Source organism: Cygnus atratus, chromosome 20 (genome assembly GCF_013377495.2).
Source record: "Cygnus atratus isolate AKBS03 ecotype Queensland, Australia chromosome 20, CAtr_DNAZoo_HiC_assembly, whole genome shotgun sequence".
In the NCBI taxonomy this organism is placed as follows: Eukaryota; Metazoa; Chordata; class Aves; order Anseriformes; family Anatidae; genus Cygnus; species Cygnus atratus.
Window position 1 is genome coordinate 3382274 of NC_066381.1, and position 13185 is coordinate 3395458.

A 13185-nucleotide genomic window follows, 5' to 3' on the forward strand; every position below is an offset into this window, starting at 1 on the left:
GACACAGCAGGGACAGTGACAGAGCAGTCAAATCACTTCTACAGCGGAAAAACATACGTTAAAATGCATTCAGATAATCAGTTTTTAACACTGCTTGGCAACTCATGGCAACATTCATAGCCAGGCTGGCTGGATGGGATTAATTCTAGGCATCTCCTGGCATTACTAGTGATCGGGCAACATACCAAAGAACAATCTTCAATTTATACCGCAGTGTCCGCAGCCATCACTAAAGGAACTGTATTGTTCAGAGTTGAACAAAAGGTGGCAGAAATTACTAACGTAAGGCCACACATGCAACTTCAAGTTTTGGTGAGGGGGCTTACCTCCAAATCCCCCTTCGTTATGGATTCTTCCTCCACGCGGAACTGCAAGTCCTCCACTTTCCTGCAGAAGGGAAAGGGAGAGACAAAGTTATCAGTGACACCCAGATTAGCATCCCACCTACAGGCAGCCATTGCACACGGGCCTTCCCTGCACAACAAAAAGCTGAGAAAAAATGATGCAAACTATATATATCAACAGCTCTGCAGAAGCTAAATGTCAAGATACAAGGAGCAAGACAGTTAAGCAAGCCTATGCGTAGCAAGCATTTGCCTTTTTGTAAGGTACATGCTCCCAGACACGCTGTTCCTGCTGTACTATTTCTCAGCAAGCACAACTGCTGTTCATTGACACCGGGATCCTGAAAATAGTAAAGCCACAGTTTTCACTGTTTTACTTAGACCCTGTTATCTCGCAGCAGAGCACCAGGCAATTCCTATGCCAAACGCAAATGGTCCATACAAAATACTCCAGGGCAATCAGAGCCTCTGCCTTCTTGGCAGAGGGTGAGCAATGCTTCATATTGCCACAACATGGAAATGGTGAGCTACCTTGGCAGAAAAACCTTCAGAGGCTGTACAGGTCAATCACACATAAATACGCATAAAACCCCACGCACAAACTCAAAAGTGCCTCAGAGTCTTTTGCAAAGTCTGTATCTTGATTGGATTTTCTGTTCAAAGTAATTCAATCTCCTGCTAAACTCATCCCTCTTTGTTCTCTTTACTGATTAAAAAAGGCAATAATGAGGATGTTGCACTGGTAGCCAGATGTAAGGACTCTGATTCAGTTACAGATAAAAATAGCTGTGGGTGTACGGATCTAACTTCATAAACAAGCTTCCTTGTCTAAACCTCCTCTAATTAGAGGAGGCATCTGTTGATATTTAGGAAATAGCTCAGCTGTCTTGGGTTAAAGGGCCTCCTAGAGCTGGGAAAGTGAGCTGCCTACCCAGGGAACACGGAGACTTGTGCACGAAACAACAATTCATCTTCAGGGAGCATTGTTCAATTCAAACCAACACCATTTTCAGTTTATTTTCCCCAGTTACTTAATACACAGAAATGTTTTTCCATTCCCACTGGAGCGTTCAATTATATATATGGAGCAATTGGCCTCCAAAAACGACAAGCAGATCTTCACTCTTATCCAAAAAGGAAATGTATGCATCATCATACATACATAGATGGGGCCTCTGGGACATGGGGAGGCAGCGAATCACACAATGGCAAGGCCATACTGCGGTGTGACTTGCCTTCCTCAGGAGGAAGGTCTGCAAGATTAGCAGCACATCAACAAATAGATGGGGAAAGAAACAGTCTTTAGCAAAGCCACACTGTGGAGAAAGTATGGGGACCTGGGATTGCCCAGCCTGCAGAGTTCTCTTTATGACTCAATACTGTTATTTTATACTGTATCGTTAACCCAGAACACCTGAAGGCAAAAGGCTTTGCTCCTTGTTGATACCCAATTCCCTTCTTTACTGAGCAATTTCAGTTTACACAGTGACATGGCTCAGGCTGGTTACAGTACAAAATTCCAAAATTATTGGTGTCACCAGAACCCTCCATTCTTTCAGACTAATAATGCTGCTTCTCCCTGCTCTGTGTCAGGAACCAAAAAAACAGGGAAGAAGGTTGGAAACCCTCAGTAACTTCACTGCCCAGCAGGAGACCACAGCTAGTTGAAGACCAAATAGCAGCGGTCTATAAAACCGCTGCCCACACTGTGTTGTCAGTGCATCATTGGCATTGTCAAATGCCCTTGGACATGCAAGTAGCCTGTCAAATATTTACGAGGGTCCTCACACGAGTGCCAGCAGCTTGGAGTCATAATCAGGAATGGAAGCTGATAATGTCTTTTGTCTGAAGCGCTACACGCATTTGGCAGGGAAGTGGGTCCGACCATGCAACATCTTTTGGCAGAGAAGCAGAGCTGCCACCGTGCCAAGTATGAGCTGTCCTGGCTGTTTGTCTCCTGCCTTTCAGTTAGTTTGCAACAGGGGGCAGGTTCAGCAGAGCGCATTCAAAAACCCTGATATTGCTCACATCACAAAAAATCAGCTCACTGCAACCCCAACAGGAGGATACAGCATCGAGTGACCTCTAAGAACCTTAAGACAGGAATGTATGAGACTAACTAGAAATATTTCCTTGTTCGTTTGTGATCAGCAGCAGTCTGTCAACAAATGGGAGAAGTCACCGTACTGGACGCCCATCCCTAAATAAGTCGTGCCAGATATGCAACTACAGCAACCTTGTTCTGAACTTGTTACTCGAAGCAGCACCACCTTTTCCTCCATGCAGGCAGACTGCAGTGGCCAAGACAGGGGAGCACAGCGTATTTAAAATATGAGAAGACATCCAAAGATGACCCTCCCAGTAACTTTTTTTTCTCCTTAGATCCAACGATTGATGTTCTCGGGTACAAGCTTCATCTCCCCCATGATTTCAGCTCCCCCACACCCATTCACTCCTGTTTTACCTCTTCTCTTCTTCCAGCTGGTTCAGCAGTTCGATCTTCTCCTTTTGCATTCCATCCACCAGTGCTCGTGCCCGCTGGAGGTTTCCCTCTGCCTCTGTGACGTACTGCAGTGGAAAAAGAGCCCAAGTCACAAAAGTTAACCATGTCTGAAGTTCAGAGTTGTTTAAAAAAAAAAAAAAGGATCAGAACAAGGGAACAGAAGGTTCTGATTATGTTTCAGAAGCTGCTGTTGTAAGAAGGTGGATTTTCCAAAAAGCCCAGTATAAGTATCAAAAAAACTGCTGAATCTCCTCCAGCTGTAAATCTGATCTGTGTTTCAGCACCTCTCTGACTCGAACACTTTGGATAATCCAGCTCTGATCAGATTTAAACGCTTCAAGCCCGAACAGTTTTGAAAACCTGGCCCAGGGTTGCCAGATCCAGTTCTGCCCTGGTCATGAAGCAAGACTCATTTCAGAATTGCATGAATTCATTTGTTACTGTTAGTTACTGGGAAATATTTTACACAAGGAAGATTTCAGCTTGCAGTTGATTTGCCTTTTTTTTTCCTCCATTTCTGACAGGCAGGTATGGCCCAACACACAAAGATACACAGCATCACCCCTACTCCCTGGTAGCTGCATTGGGTTTATAAACACAAGCAAGGAATTCAGGGCAAGAACAGTGGTTAAAGTGCCATACGTTGATGAATAGCATAAACCTGTAGCTCTTTTCTTTAAACACTCGAGTGGATAAAATACCATCTATTTAAATCCTTGTGGAAAAAACAAAATGCTAACACGATCAGCCTGTTTTCCTTATGATTGATGACTCTGTTAATGTGATCGAAGCATTCCCCTCTGGCAGGAAAACGGTGACGTGCAAGAACTGAGCTGGTGTCCTCATCAGTGTCTGATAGCATCAAAAAACACTGCAATGCAGTCATGGCCAAGGCCAGAGTGGGTGGCCAAGGGGAGTGAGTTTGCTTTCCACCTGCATCTCAGCATTCAGATGTATTGATCCGTCAGACAGAGATATCACCAGCCCTTTGTCTGGCACAGCCCTTTTTCTGCTCCCTCCTTGGGACAGAGAGAGCACATCCCACTAGCAGGAATGGAGAAATAGCCTCAGCTTCCTGTGTGGTGGGTTAAGCAAACCCCACAAAAAAGGCAGAAATTCAGAGCCCAGTTTCCAAATCAGGTAGCTGCAGCACAGGGATAACGTTATCACGACCTGAAACTCCCTAAGAGTGACAGCGAGGAAGCCGCGCTACCTCCTACCTGCTCGTGTTGGGCCTTCATGATGGCAATCTCCTTCTCCACCTCGCAGATGTGGCTGGTGGCTTTGGCAACTTCAGCTCGCTCCAGGTCACGCTCTGCCAGCAGCTGTTCGATGTGCTGCTGCTTCTCCTTCAGCGCCTCCTGCAGAGCCGTGGTGCCAGAGATTTTTCGGGCATAACGTGAGGAGGTCTCTGTCAGCTGGAGAACAGAGTTAAAAAGAGGCAGGAGTAAAGTTGTGTCCTCCTCAGCCCAGAATAGCCTAAAGTCCCCTGTCAAATCTGAAACATACCTCATCTACTGATTATTTATTATGCTGTACAGAGCTGTAGTGCCAGCTCTGGGCCCTACAAGTCGTGTTAATGAGTCTGCAAAAAGATTGGGCATTGCTTGCAAGCTCAATAGCTCTCCTACACTACAATGGAAGAATAATTTCCCAAAGGACAGGACATGGGGTGGGAATTAGGTCAGGAAAGGTTACCATGTATTGTATCATCTGCTTTTTAAAATGCATTTTATCAACACCCAGCACTAGTGCAGTCCCAAACAGCAAGCTCAGCTAGGAGGAATTATATCAATTGGAGGCTGGTACGGGCTGGTTGGATCTGCTCCCAGTAAGGGGTACTGCACCCTCTTTCCCCAGCCAGGATGACTGCAGGTGCTATGCAGCACATGCTACGTCAGAGCTAGAGCTTTTAATGATATTGCTGCTGGCTCTGCTGTCTGCCTTCTTGAGCACTTTCCAAAGCACAAGGCATGTGATCCAGGACAGAGTCACCCCTTCATAGCAAAACGTAGTCGCTGCAGGAGCTGGAAGGCATAACTGTTTAACAGAATAGCTCACTGCAATGCAAACATATGGGACAGGAAGCAATGGCATTGTTTTGCAGGGATCTTGTAATAAAACCTGCTCTTAACAGCGGAGCTGAGGTTCATCCCACTCCAAATAGCACCTTGGACTTTTTAAATGGTCACAATTGCTCAGCATCTGGTTAAAGAAAAAAAATCTGCATGCCCAGTGCAGCTGCTGGAACAAAACTCCAGCCCTCCCAGGTTTGTAGAACCAGGCCGCCGCGGATGGAGGCTCCAGTCTGTGGGACAAGCCACTTACCAGCCCGCTGCGGCTGGGCCGGCCCCCGACGGACGATGCCACGGAGCTGACGGAGCTAATGGAGGAGCTGCTGGGGCTGTGGGTTAAGGCAGACACCCCCATGGCCATCCGTTTGCTCTTCTTGGCCTTGGCAGGGCTGGTAGATGGGAAGCCGATCCGGATCACCTTGTGGATGGGAGCAAAGAGGCCGAACTTGGGGGGGCACTGGAAATACCTGTAACACAGGAGGGATGCTCCAAGTCACAAGTGCTGCAGCATCCACCTCGCCCAAGCCTTGCAGAGCAGCACTGCCAAGCAATACATGACCCCAGCTCATCTCTCAGTGCTTTGCTGTGACTGATCCCTTTATGCGAGTGGCTGGATTATTCTCCTTTCCTGCCACTTAGAGCAGTGGCAACCTCCATGTTTTCACTTGTGGTGATTAAGAAGGGAAGCCCAAGATAATTGCTAGGCACGCTTTGATGAGCTGCCAGGAAAGACCCAGCTGGTAGCCCGGATAGCACGAGGATCCCAGCATATAAACACAGCGAGAGCACACGCTCTCCTTCCTTCCAGAAGCAAACAGCCTTCCCAAAACCTGCATGTCTGTGCTCTCTACCCTGCTTTGCAGAAAAGTCACACAGCAAAGCGTGTCAAATAAAAAAGCACAAATCACACAATGTGCTATGGGTAAGTTTTTCCTCCCAGAACAAGAGTTACCATTCCTCCCCTCCTAACTTTGCAGCTAAAAATGCCATTATCCCAAACTCCGGTGTGTGCCATTCCCTCTGGGTGGAAGGGAGAGGGAAACTGGTTCCCACGCAAACAAACTTTAGAAGAAGCAAGCATAAAAAAACGGTGTATCAGGTAACTGCAGCGAGCCTGATGATTATGTCTCTCTGAACAAATAAGCAAAACTTACAGTGTCAAACCTTGGGAACCCCCTTAGAACTTGGGCCTACCTATTGCTAGCCAGCTGCATTGCAGCAAATAAACCCAGACAACCTCCAGGCATCATGTCCCTTTGTGTCAATGGAAGAGCCAACACAACACTCTCCACTTTAAGAATTTTTTCTCAAAGCCTCAGTAGCGAGGCTAGGACAAAATACTGGGCCATATAATAGTCTGTCCTATGTTAGCATTAAAAAAAAGATTCTAATGAATAAATGACAAACCCAGCTTTCCTAGCACAAGTGCTCTTTCTCCAGATGCAAGCAGCTGGTTCCCAAAAGCCTTCTGTTTGTAAGCACTGGCAGTCACCCGGCTGTGTCACAGGCAGACCTCTGTGCTTGAGAGGCCAGAGAACAGCCTCATCTCCACCCACATGAGTGATTAATTTTCAAACACCTGCTCAACTCCATTTTTTTTAAATAAAAAAATGAAAAAGCCCTACCACCCAAAATCACTTAGACCCCTATGCTTGCTGTCAACACAGGCTCCTGGGTTTAGAAAGGCAGCGCTACCACAGGCTGGCCTTGTTCCAGAATGGAGACCCAAGGTAGAAAAAAGCGACCCTCCTCAAGTTCAGGCTGCTTTGCCACCAGCTCACCAGGAGAGTTCACGACAGCAAAGATGGTGACGGAGCCCTTTGCTGGCTCATTTGCCTCCACATTACCTCCCCTCCTTCCACCAGCCTCCACCGACTCAGGGACAGCAGATTGCCTTTGGACCCAGCTCTCCTGCTGTATCAGACAGCAACTGCAGCAGTGAGCACTGGTGGTAGGCAGCCAGACCAAGGATGCTCACTAGATGGCAACAGCCACCAAAGCAGAGAGCCTCCGGAGCCCTGGACAGCCTCTTACCAGCCTGATTCTGGCAGGACAAACTCTGGGCAGTACCAGGAATCCTGAGTGGCCAGGACAAATGTGGGGAGCACTGTCTGAGGGGTGCCTGCGTGGCCCAAGGGAGTGGGTTTTAGTATGGTGGCCTTCCTCCAGAACCCTGCTGTTGAAGTCAGTCCATCCTGTTAGATGCCAGCGAACCGTTTTCACTGCAGAAAAATCAGAAGGTTAGATGAAGGCTCAAGGGATGAAGAGGGACAGTGCTGCAAACCTGCAGCCAGATGCTTGGTAGACAGACCTTAGCTGGACAGTGCCTGTGTACCACTGCTGTGTTGGCTAGCGTTCACTGCTGCTACAAGATCTGCATAATCAGCTTAGACACAAAACGCAGGGATGCCGTACAGATTTGCTTCAACCTCCTCTATTTAATCAAAACCTCTGAATTTGCTTCTGCTCCCTGATCCTTGCTGTGGGAATCAATTGTTCCTGTTTTTGATAAAACAGGAAAGAGAAGCCTTGCAGACACAGTGCACACCACAGCAAAATAAAACCATGATGTAGTGGTTTCAGAAGAAAGATGACTTTCAAAAACTGGGATTTCAGAACACAGCAACAGAAGCGTGAGGACAAGAGCCAGAGAGAGCACCCTTACCACTCACATCTGCCTTCCACGCATTCCACATGCACAAAGACAGTAAATCACTTCTTAGCACCCTGAAGATGAAGCTTAGATATTTTATCGTGCATTACAAAGAAAGCAGCGACTTGGCTTCACTCCATGACACATTCTGGTTCTTTTCTTTAGAGAACAGGCTGGAAGTCAGCCATCTGCTGCCAATCATTTACTGCTTTCTTGCCCTGACATTGAACAAAGCAGCGTTTCTCTTATTTAAAATGAAAATATTTGACTGCTGGACAAAAAGAGGCTGATTCAACACAAGAAGCCTTTATTACAGAACCTGAGATCTACCAATGGAAGAACTCTCAGTTCCCGAGTAGTTTCAAAGTTAAATCTCACCTTTGATGTAAGATTTGCTTAAGGAGCCCTGAGAAATCAGCTGTATTTCCCCTGTAAGGAACTTGTGAAGGACAGGAAATCAGTTCCACCTGTACTGGAACCAAGGCCAAAGCACTGCTGTATAACTCAGGTCTAAGCATCGCCAAACTCAACACCTGAGGCTGGGGGTCATTCCCTTATCTAGCTTCTACATGAAAAGAAATACTGCTTCTTAGAAAGCTTGCTAGGTGTCCCTGCCTAGTTTTCTAGACACTAACAAGGGCTTTTTTGAAACAAAAATAGTGGAGGTACTATCGAGGCAGAGGTGATAAGATCGATCAGCAGATAACTGTAGCACTACAGAATTACAACAAGAACAGACAAGGGCCACCAACTGTTCATTCAGATCTTTGGAAAGTTGTTCCCAGGAAGAAAAAGGCCAGAAAAGCCAGAATCAGACCATCAAGCCAGAAAAAAAGTCAGAACTTTATTCTCTATAGTTCTGACAGGCTCAATTTCAGACACAGTGCGAGAAGAAAGTTTATTTATGAAGCACATGTGTGGTAGAAAGCAGACCTAACCCAATCACAGAACCCACTCCTAGCAAAAAACAAAGTGCAGTGCAATTTAGTATCTTCTCTCTCTACTCTCTCCTGTTTCCTGCAGCCACTCCGGTTACTTCTCTATGTACAGACCTTACCTGATTCTGCTATAAAATGCTCCGGTAATGAGGCTTCTATTTTATCTCCCGGAAAAGTTAGTCCAAAGCTTAAAAGACTCAAAACTGGACTCTTCCTCCCAATTTATAACATCCAACCCAACACATCAACTCTCCCCTCCCAGACCCAATGGAGTTTGGCACCCAGTCCCCGCAGGAGGCACGCAGGACCCACAGGCTGGGGCTGGGAGCGCACAGTACCTGGTACCAGCCACAGCCCCGTCGTTCTTCCCCAGGGGCTCGTCCAGCTCCACGCCGCACCACTCTCCTTTGGCAAAATCCGTCTCTCCCACGTAGCGAACAACTCCTGTCTTTGTCCCGCCAACCTGTCGGAGGTAAAATGCTGAGGGTTAGAGACAAACGCTAGCGTTACTGCAAGTCAGTTAAAGCTGGAACAGATGTGGAGAGAGAACGAGAAAAAGACATCAGCATTTTCTGATTCAGATCTAATGAAACCAGAACAGACGGTTTTCATGTCAAGTTCTCCTAGCACCAAAGATGCCTCTCCAATAACTACAAGCAAATCTCCCACTTCTGGACGTGTCTGCCTGGAAGATGTCAGGACAAATACAACGAAAACACCGACTAATTGCATGCAGTTGCTTGCCAGACCTTGAAGGAGTTTAAGCTCTCCATGCACAGCTTATACCTGCCTCCTGCAAAGCACAGAGAAATAAGAGAAGTCACACCTTTTGCTCCCCTGTGTGCATTTAAAGCTCTCAATGCCCTGAGTAGACCCCAGGACAGCAAAAGTCAGCAATGCACAAGGCTGTGTTTTGATCACTGCGACCAGAAGACATTTCACTGAGCAGAAGCTGTATCAGCTGCCTCTGCCTTTACACCAGGAGTGTCTACAGGTGTCCTTCCGTATTTGTGCTGAGAAAAGAAAGACAGAAAAGCAGGAGGGATATTCTAAAGATCTGTATTTCAAGTAACTCAGCATATAATTTAAACCTTTTTTGGCTTCTCTGTTAAGCCTAGGTTCAAGGAAGAAAGCTTGAAAATGTTAAGATTAAATTTGCAGCTTTTAACTTCAATGACTGGTGGTTAATTTTTTTAATATTAAAATTTACATAAAGCAGTATAAACCAAATATTACTACCCTACAGAAACCAGCGATGGAGAAATGCAGAAGTCTCCAGCTTACGTTCCAGGGATGTCACAGTTTTACCAATTCTTAATCACTAAATATTCTGGAAATTGCTTATGCAAAGGCAAATGAGTCTTCCCAGCCTAAAAATAACTGCACCTGAGAGGACCAGGGAGCACAGCTCTGAAGCCTGGGTCCTACCTCAAGTCCTGGGAGGCTGCGCTGCAGCTCGAGCTGGTCCTCTGTAAGTTTTCCCACTAGGGATGTAGCAAAGTGCTGCTCATGGAGAAAACACTCTGAAGTTCTATAGGAAGGAAGAAAATATTTGCCAGCAGGAAAAGTATCAGAAGAAAGCTTTCTGGTCCTACACCATGTCCTGGAGCGAAAGAACTTCATTTCAGTATTAGGTACTTGGCAAGTTACAGATTTGAATAGTTTCGGTAAGATTCTTTACCACTTGCTCATAGTCAAACAGCAGTCTCGTTTTTGATTTATCCTAGTCTAGAAAGAATTATTCTCTTAATATTAATGCAATGATTTAATACCATTCTAGTACATTTCCTTAGCTACAAGCTGAATTCAATAAAGACGCAATTCATCTTAGTGCCATTTATAAAAATGGAGGGAGCTTACCAGCAGTCTTTTTTTTTTTTTTTTAAAATCGAGTTTTAATTACAGATACAGAGCCACATGATCCTGACCCCACAGAACCTCATGTGGGCTCCTTAAAAACCCGATGAGCTCCCTCCACTAATGTGAGTCTCCAAACAGCAAAGAAAGTTTGCTTAATATATACATGCCTAAGAGCACCAGAGCAGGACAGTAAGAGAGCAGGCTGTGTTCCTACCCAAAAGTCATAAATGGCTATCCCATAGCCCCCCAGATGGCTATGGGATTCTTTGTTTCCAAAGTAATGGATTTTATTTCCCTTTTGAGGGTTGATTATTCTGTCTTTTCCATGAAGCACACACTTGCCACACAGGATCATCTCCTCCCCGTTCTGTCCCAAATGCCCACATCTGCTCCCTGACAGCCCAGGTTCCCTCACCCCGATGGGGCTGGGAGCACAGTCAGGCGCTGCTATCGGGCTGCCATGCTCACAGGTCAGCATTTGGACCCCTTGTTGAACTTCCCAGCTTCTGGCAGGCACACAAACTCTCATGGATGGACAGCCTAGAAAATTCATCCGCCTCAGACATGCAGATTTATTCAGCCCCGATAATCTGCTAATGCTGCTAAAATAAATAATGCGTTTTGGAAAAAGCCAGCTGGCAGTGCGCAGAACGAACAGTCTCATCAAAACAGAAGCATTTGTTTTTATTAGACCCTTCAATAAATCAGAAGTATCACCTTGGAAGGAGGATAGAAGCAGCCTGAGAAAGCCAGCAGGGCCAGCAATCACATACCCTAAGTCAAGGCGGTTCGCAGCCGCTCAGCTGCCCCTTCTCCCCACACCTCGCTGCTATACCATGCTCCCAGAGCAAAACTCTCAAACCTTTTCAGAAGAGCTTTTAATACTTCACCAAGATTGTCAGCGAGATTATTCATTTCCAAGAGAATGGGATTTTACTCAATGTAAAGTGTTATTACTTTCAGTTATAGTTATTTTTTACAGAAAAGCAGCTAAAACAGCTCCTTTTTGAAGCTCAAAAAACAAACAGTATTGACATAGTAAGATTTTTTTGTTGTTGTTTTGGAGGGTTTCTGATTAGCATTAGCATTCCATGTTTTCACCTGAAGCAAAGAAACCCTTATATAATTAACTTAAATCAAGCTCACCACGGTCCACCCTCTCCATCTGGACTCCAGCAGCCTCAGAGCCACACAACCACCTCTAATCTCCCGGGGAGTTCAGATCCAGCCTCAAGTTCTCTGCCTTGGCTCCCATGGCCCTTTCCATGCCTTTGACTAGAGACCATCGTCCTGACCTGGCCTTTCCTCAACAAAAGGCCTCCAATAGTCCCAAGAAAGTCTTGGGCTTGAAATTCAGAACACAAAACCAGGGATATTTAATGGTTCCTGTCCTTAACAAGAGAGTCAGAAAAGCAACGTGCAGTCACAGGAGAGACATCCACACGCCTTTCCTGCTATCTGTAGTAACACTGACATCATGTTTTACTACGGTTTTCTCATCAAAATGACAAAACTGGAATCATACCAGTATCCCAGGGCTGAAAAGACAATGATGCTAATCCTTCCAGACGCTGTCTTCAGCAGAGCTGCTGATATATCATTTAAACAGTTTGCCCGATTAGCACCAGGCATGTCTCGATATGGCTGCTGCAAGTCAGACCCCTGCAGCCCGAGTTTGCTCCTTCTCCTTACGTCCTTCCTGCTCACCCCATTCCTGCTCACCCCACTGCAGTTTCATGCTCTCAGCAAGAACCTCCTAACAGCTGCCCTCAGCCCAGGGCCTGTGGGCAGTGCAGTGCTGTAATTTACTCCAGTACTGCTCAGGAAAAATTAAAAAAAAAAGTGGAATTCAGGCCAACAGGGACCGCTCCCCACAACACCAGGCACAATTCATGGGCCAGCGCTGGCTGTAGACCCCTGCTTGAGCACACCCTCAGGCAGAAACCACAGAGATGATGCTGTGCTACCTGCTTAAAATTCTAATCTAGCCATCTCAATTTATTTTCTCAGCTGCTTTCCAAGCCATTTCCACAGGACTGTGCTGCTGACCAGAGGGCCAAGGTGGCAATGATAAGCATGCAAGTAAAACGTACCAACACGTCTCCTCACATCTCATGCCAGGTCCTTGCGGAGCTGCGAAGCTCTGTGACCCCCCCTGCCTGTGGGAAGAGGAAGGAAGGGGGTGGTGGGGAAAGGGCAGACACGGGACTCATATTATTGGATGATTCTAACAAGAAATTGAAGCTTGTCTTTACTGGACAAGTGCTGCTTGCTCCTGAGACATTACCCAGCACGTGAGCTGAAGCAGCCATCCTTTCCCTTGGAGAGGCAAAACAGGCATTTGGCTTTTTTCTTGTACTCATTTTAGGAGTGTATTTCCACCTGAGCTGAGCAGCAGCAGCTGTGTTTCCCAATTGCATGTGCTTTAGCTCTTCCAAGCGTAATGGCAGAAGATTATCATACAAGGCCTGATTTAGAGAGAGTGCTTTCTGCAGTAGCGTGGGCGTTTGTGTCCAGACAGAGATTATGTGAAATAACCAGCTCTAAGTACAAAGGAGTAAACACACATACCTATGGGAAATGCACGTCAATGCTTACTAGGGTTGCGTCCCAGCTGACAGCCGGGCACAGCGCTCAGCAGGCTGGCAGTAAGGTGCAGGTCTGGTTGCAGCCAGCTCTGTCTGTAAACACAGCTCATTTCAGGTGGTATCCGACCATCAGCAGTTTCATCTGACCAGACACTCGCTACATCATCTGTGAATGCCAGAACTGGCTTTTAGGATGAGGGGGAAAGAGACAGCCAAGAATTACA

The 13185-nt window shown here is 46.4% G+C and overlaps 1 protein-coding gene across 18 annotated transcripts in view; it reads right to left on the bottom strand.

Annotated features, from left to right (window-relative positions):
• CLIP2 (CAP-Gly domain containing linker protein 2) overlaps positions 1 to 13185 on the bottom strand; it is an 80798-nt gene that overhangs the window by 22480 nt on the left and 45133 nt on the right. For all 18 annotated transcript variants that reach the window (XM_035559246.2, XM_035559238.2, XM_035559244.2 and 15 more), the window contains 5 exons: positions 8852 to 8976; positions 5176 to 5389; positions 4068 to 4265; positions 2809 to 2912; positions 327 to 387 (listed from right to left, as the gene is read on the bottom strand). In XM_035559246.2, the coding sequence (XP_035415139.1) occupies positions 327 to 387; positions 2809 to 2912; positions 4068 to 4265; positions 5176 to 5389; positions 8852 to 8976 (702 nt within the window). The remainder of the gene's footprint in view (positions 1 to 326; positions 388 to 2808; positions 2913 to 4067; positions 4266 to 5175; positions 5390 to 8851; positions 8977 to 13185) is intronic.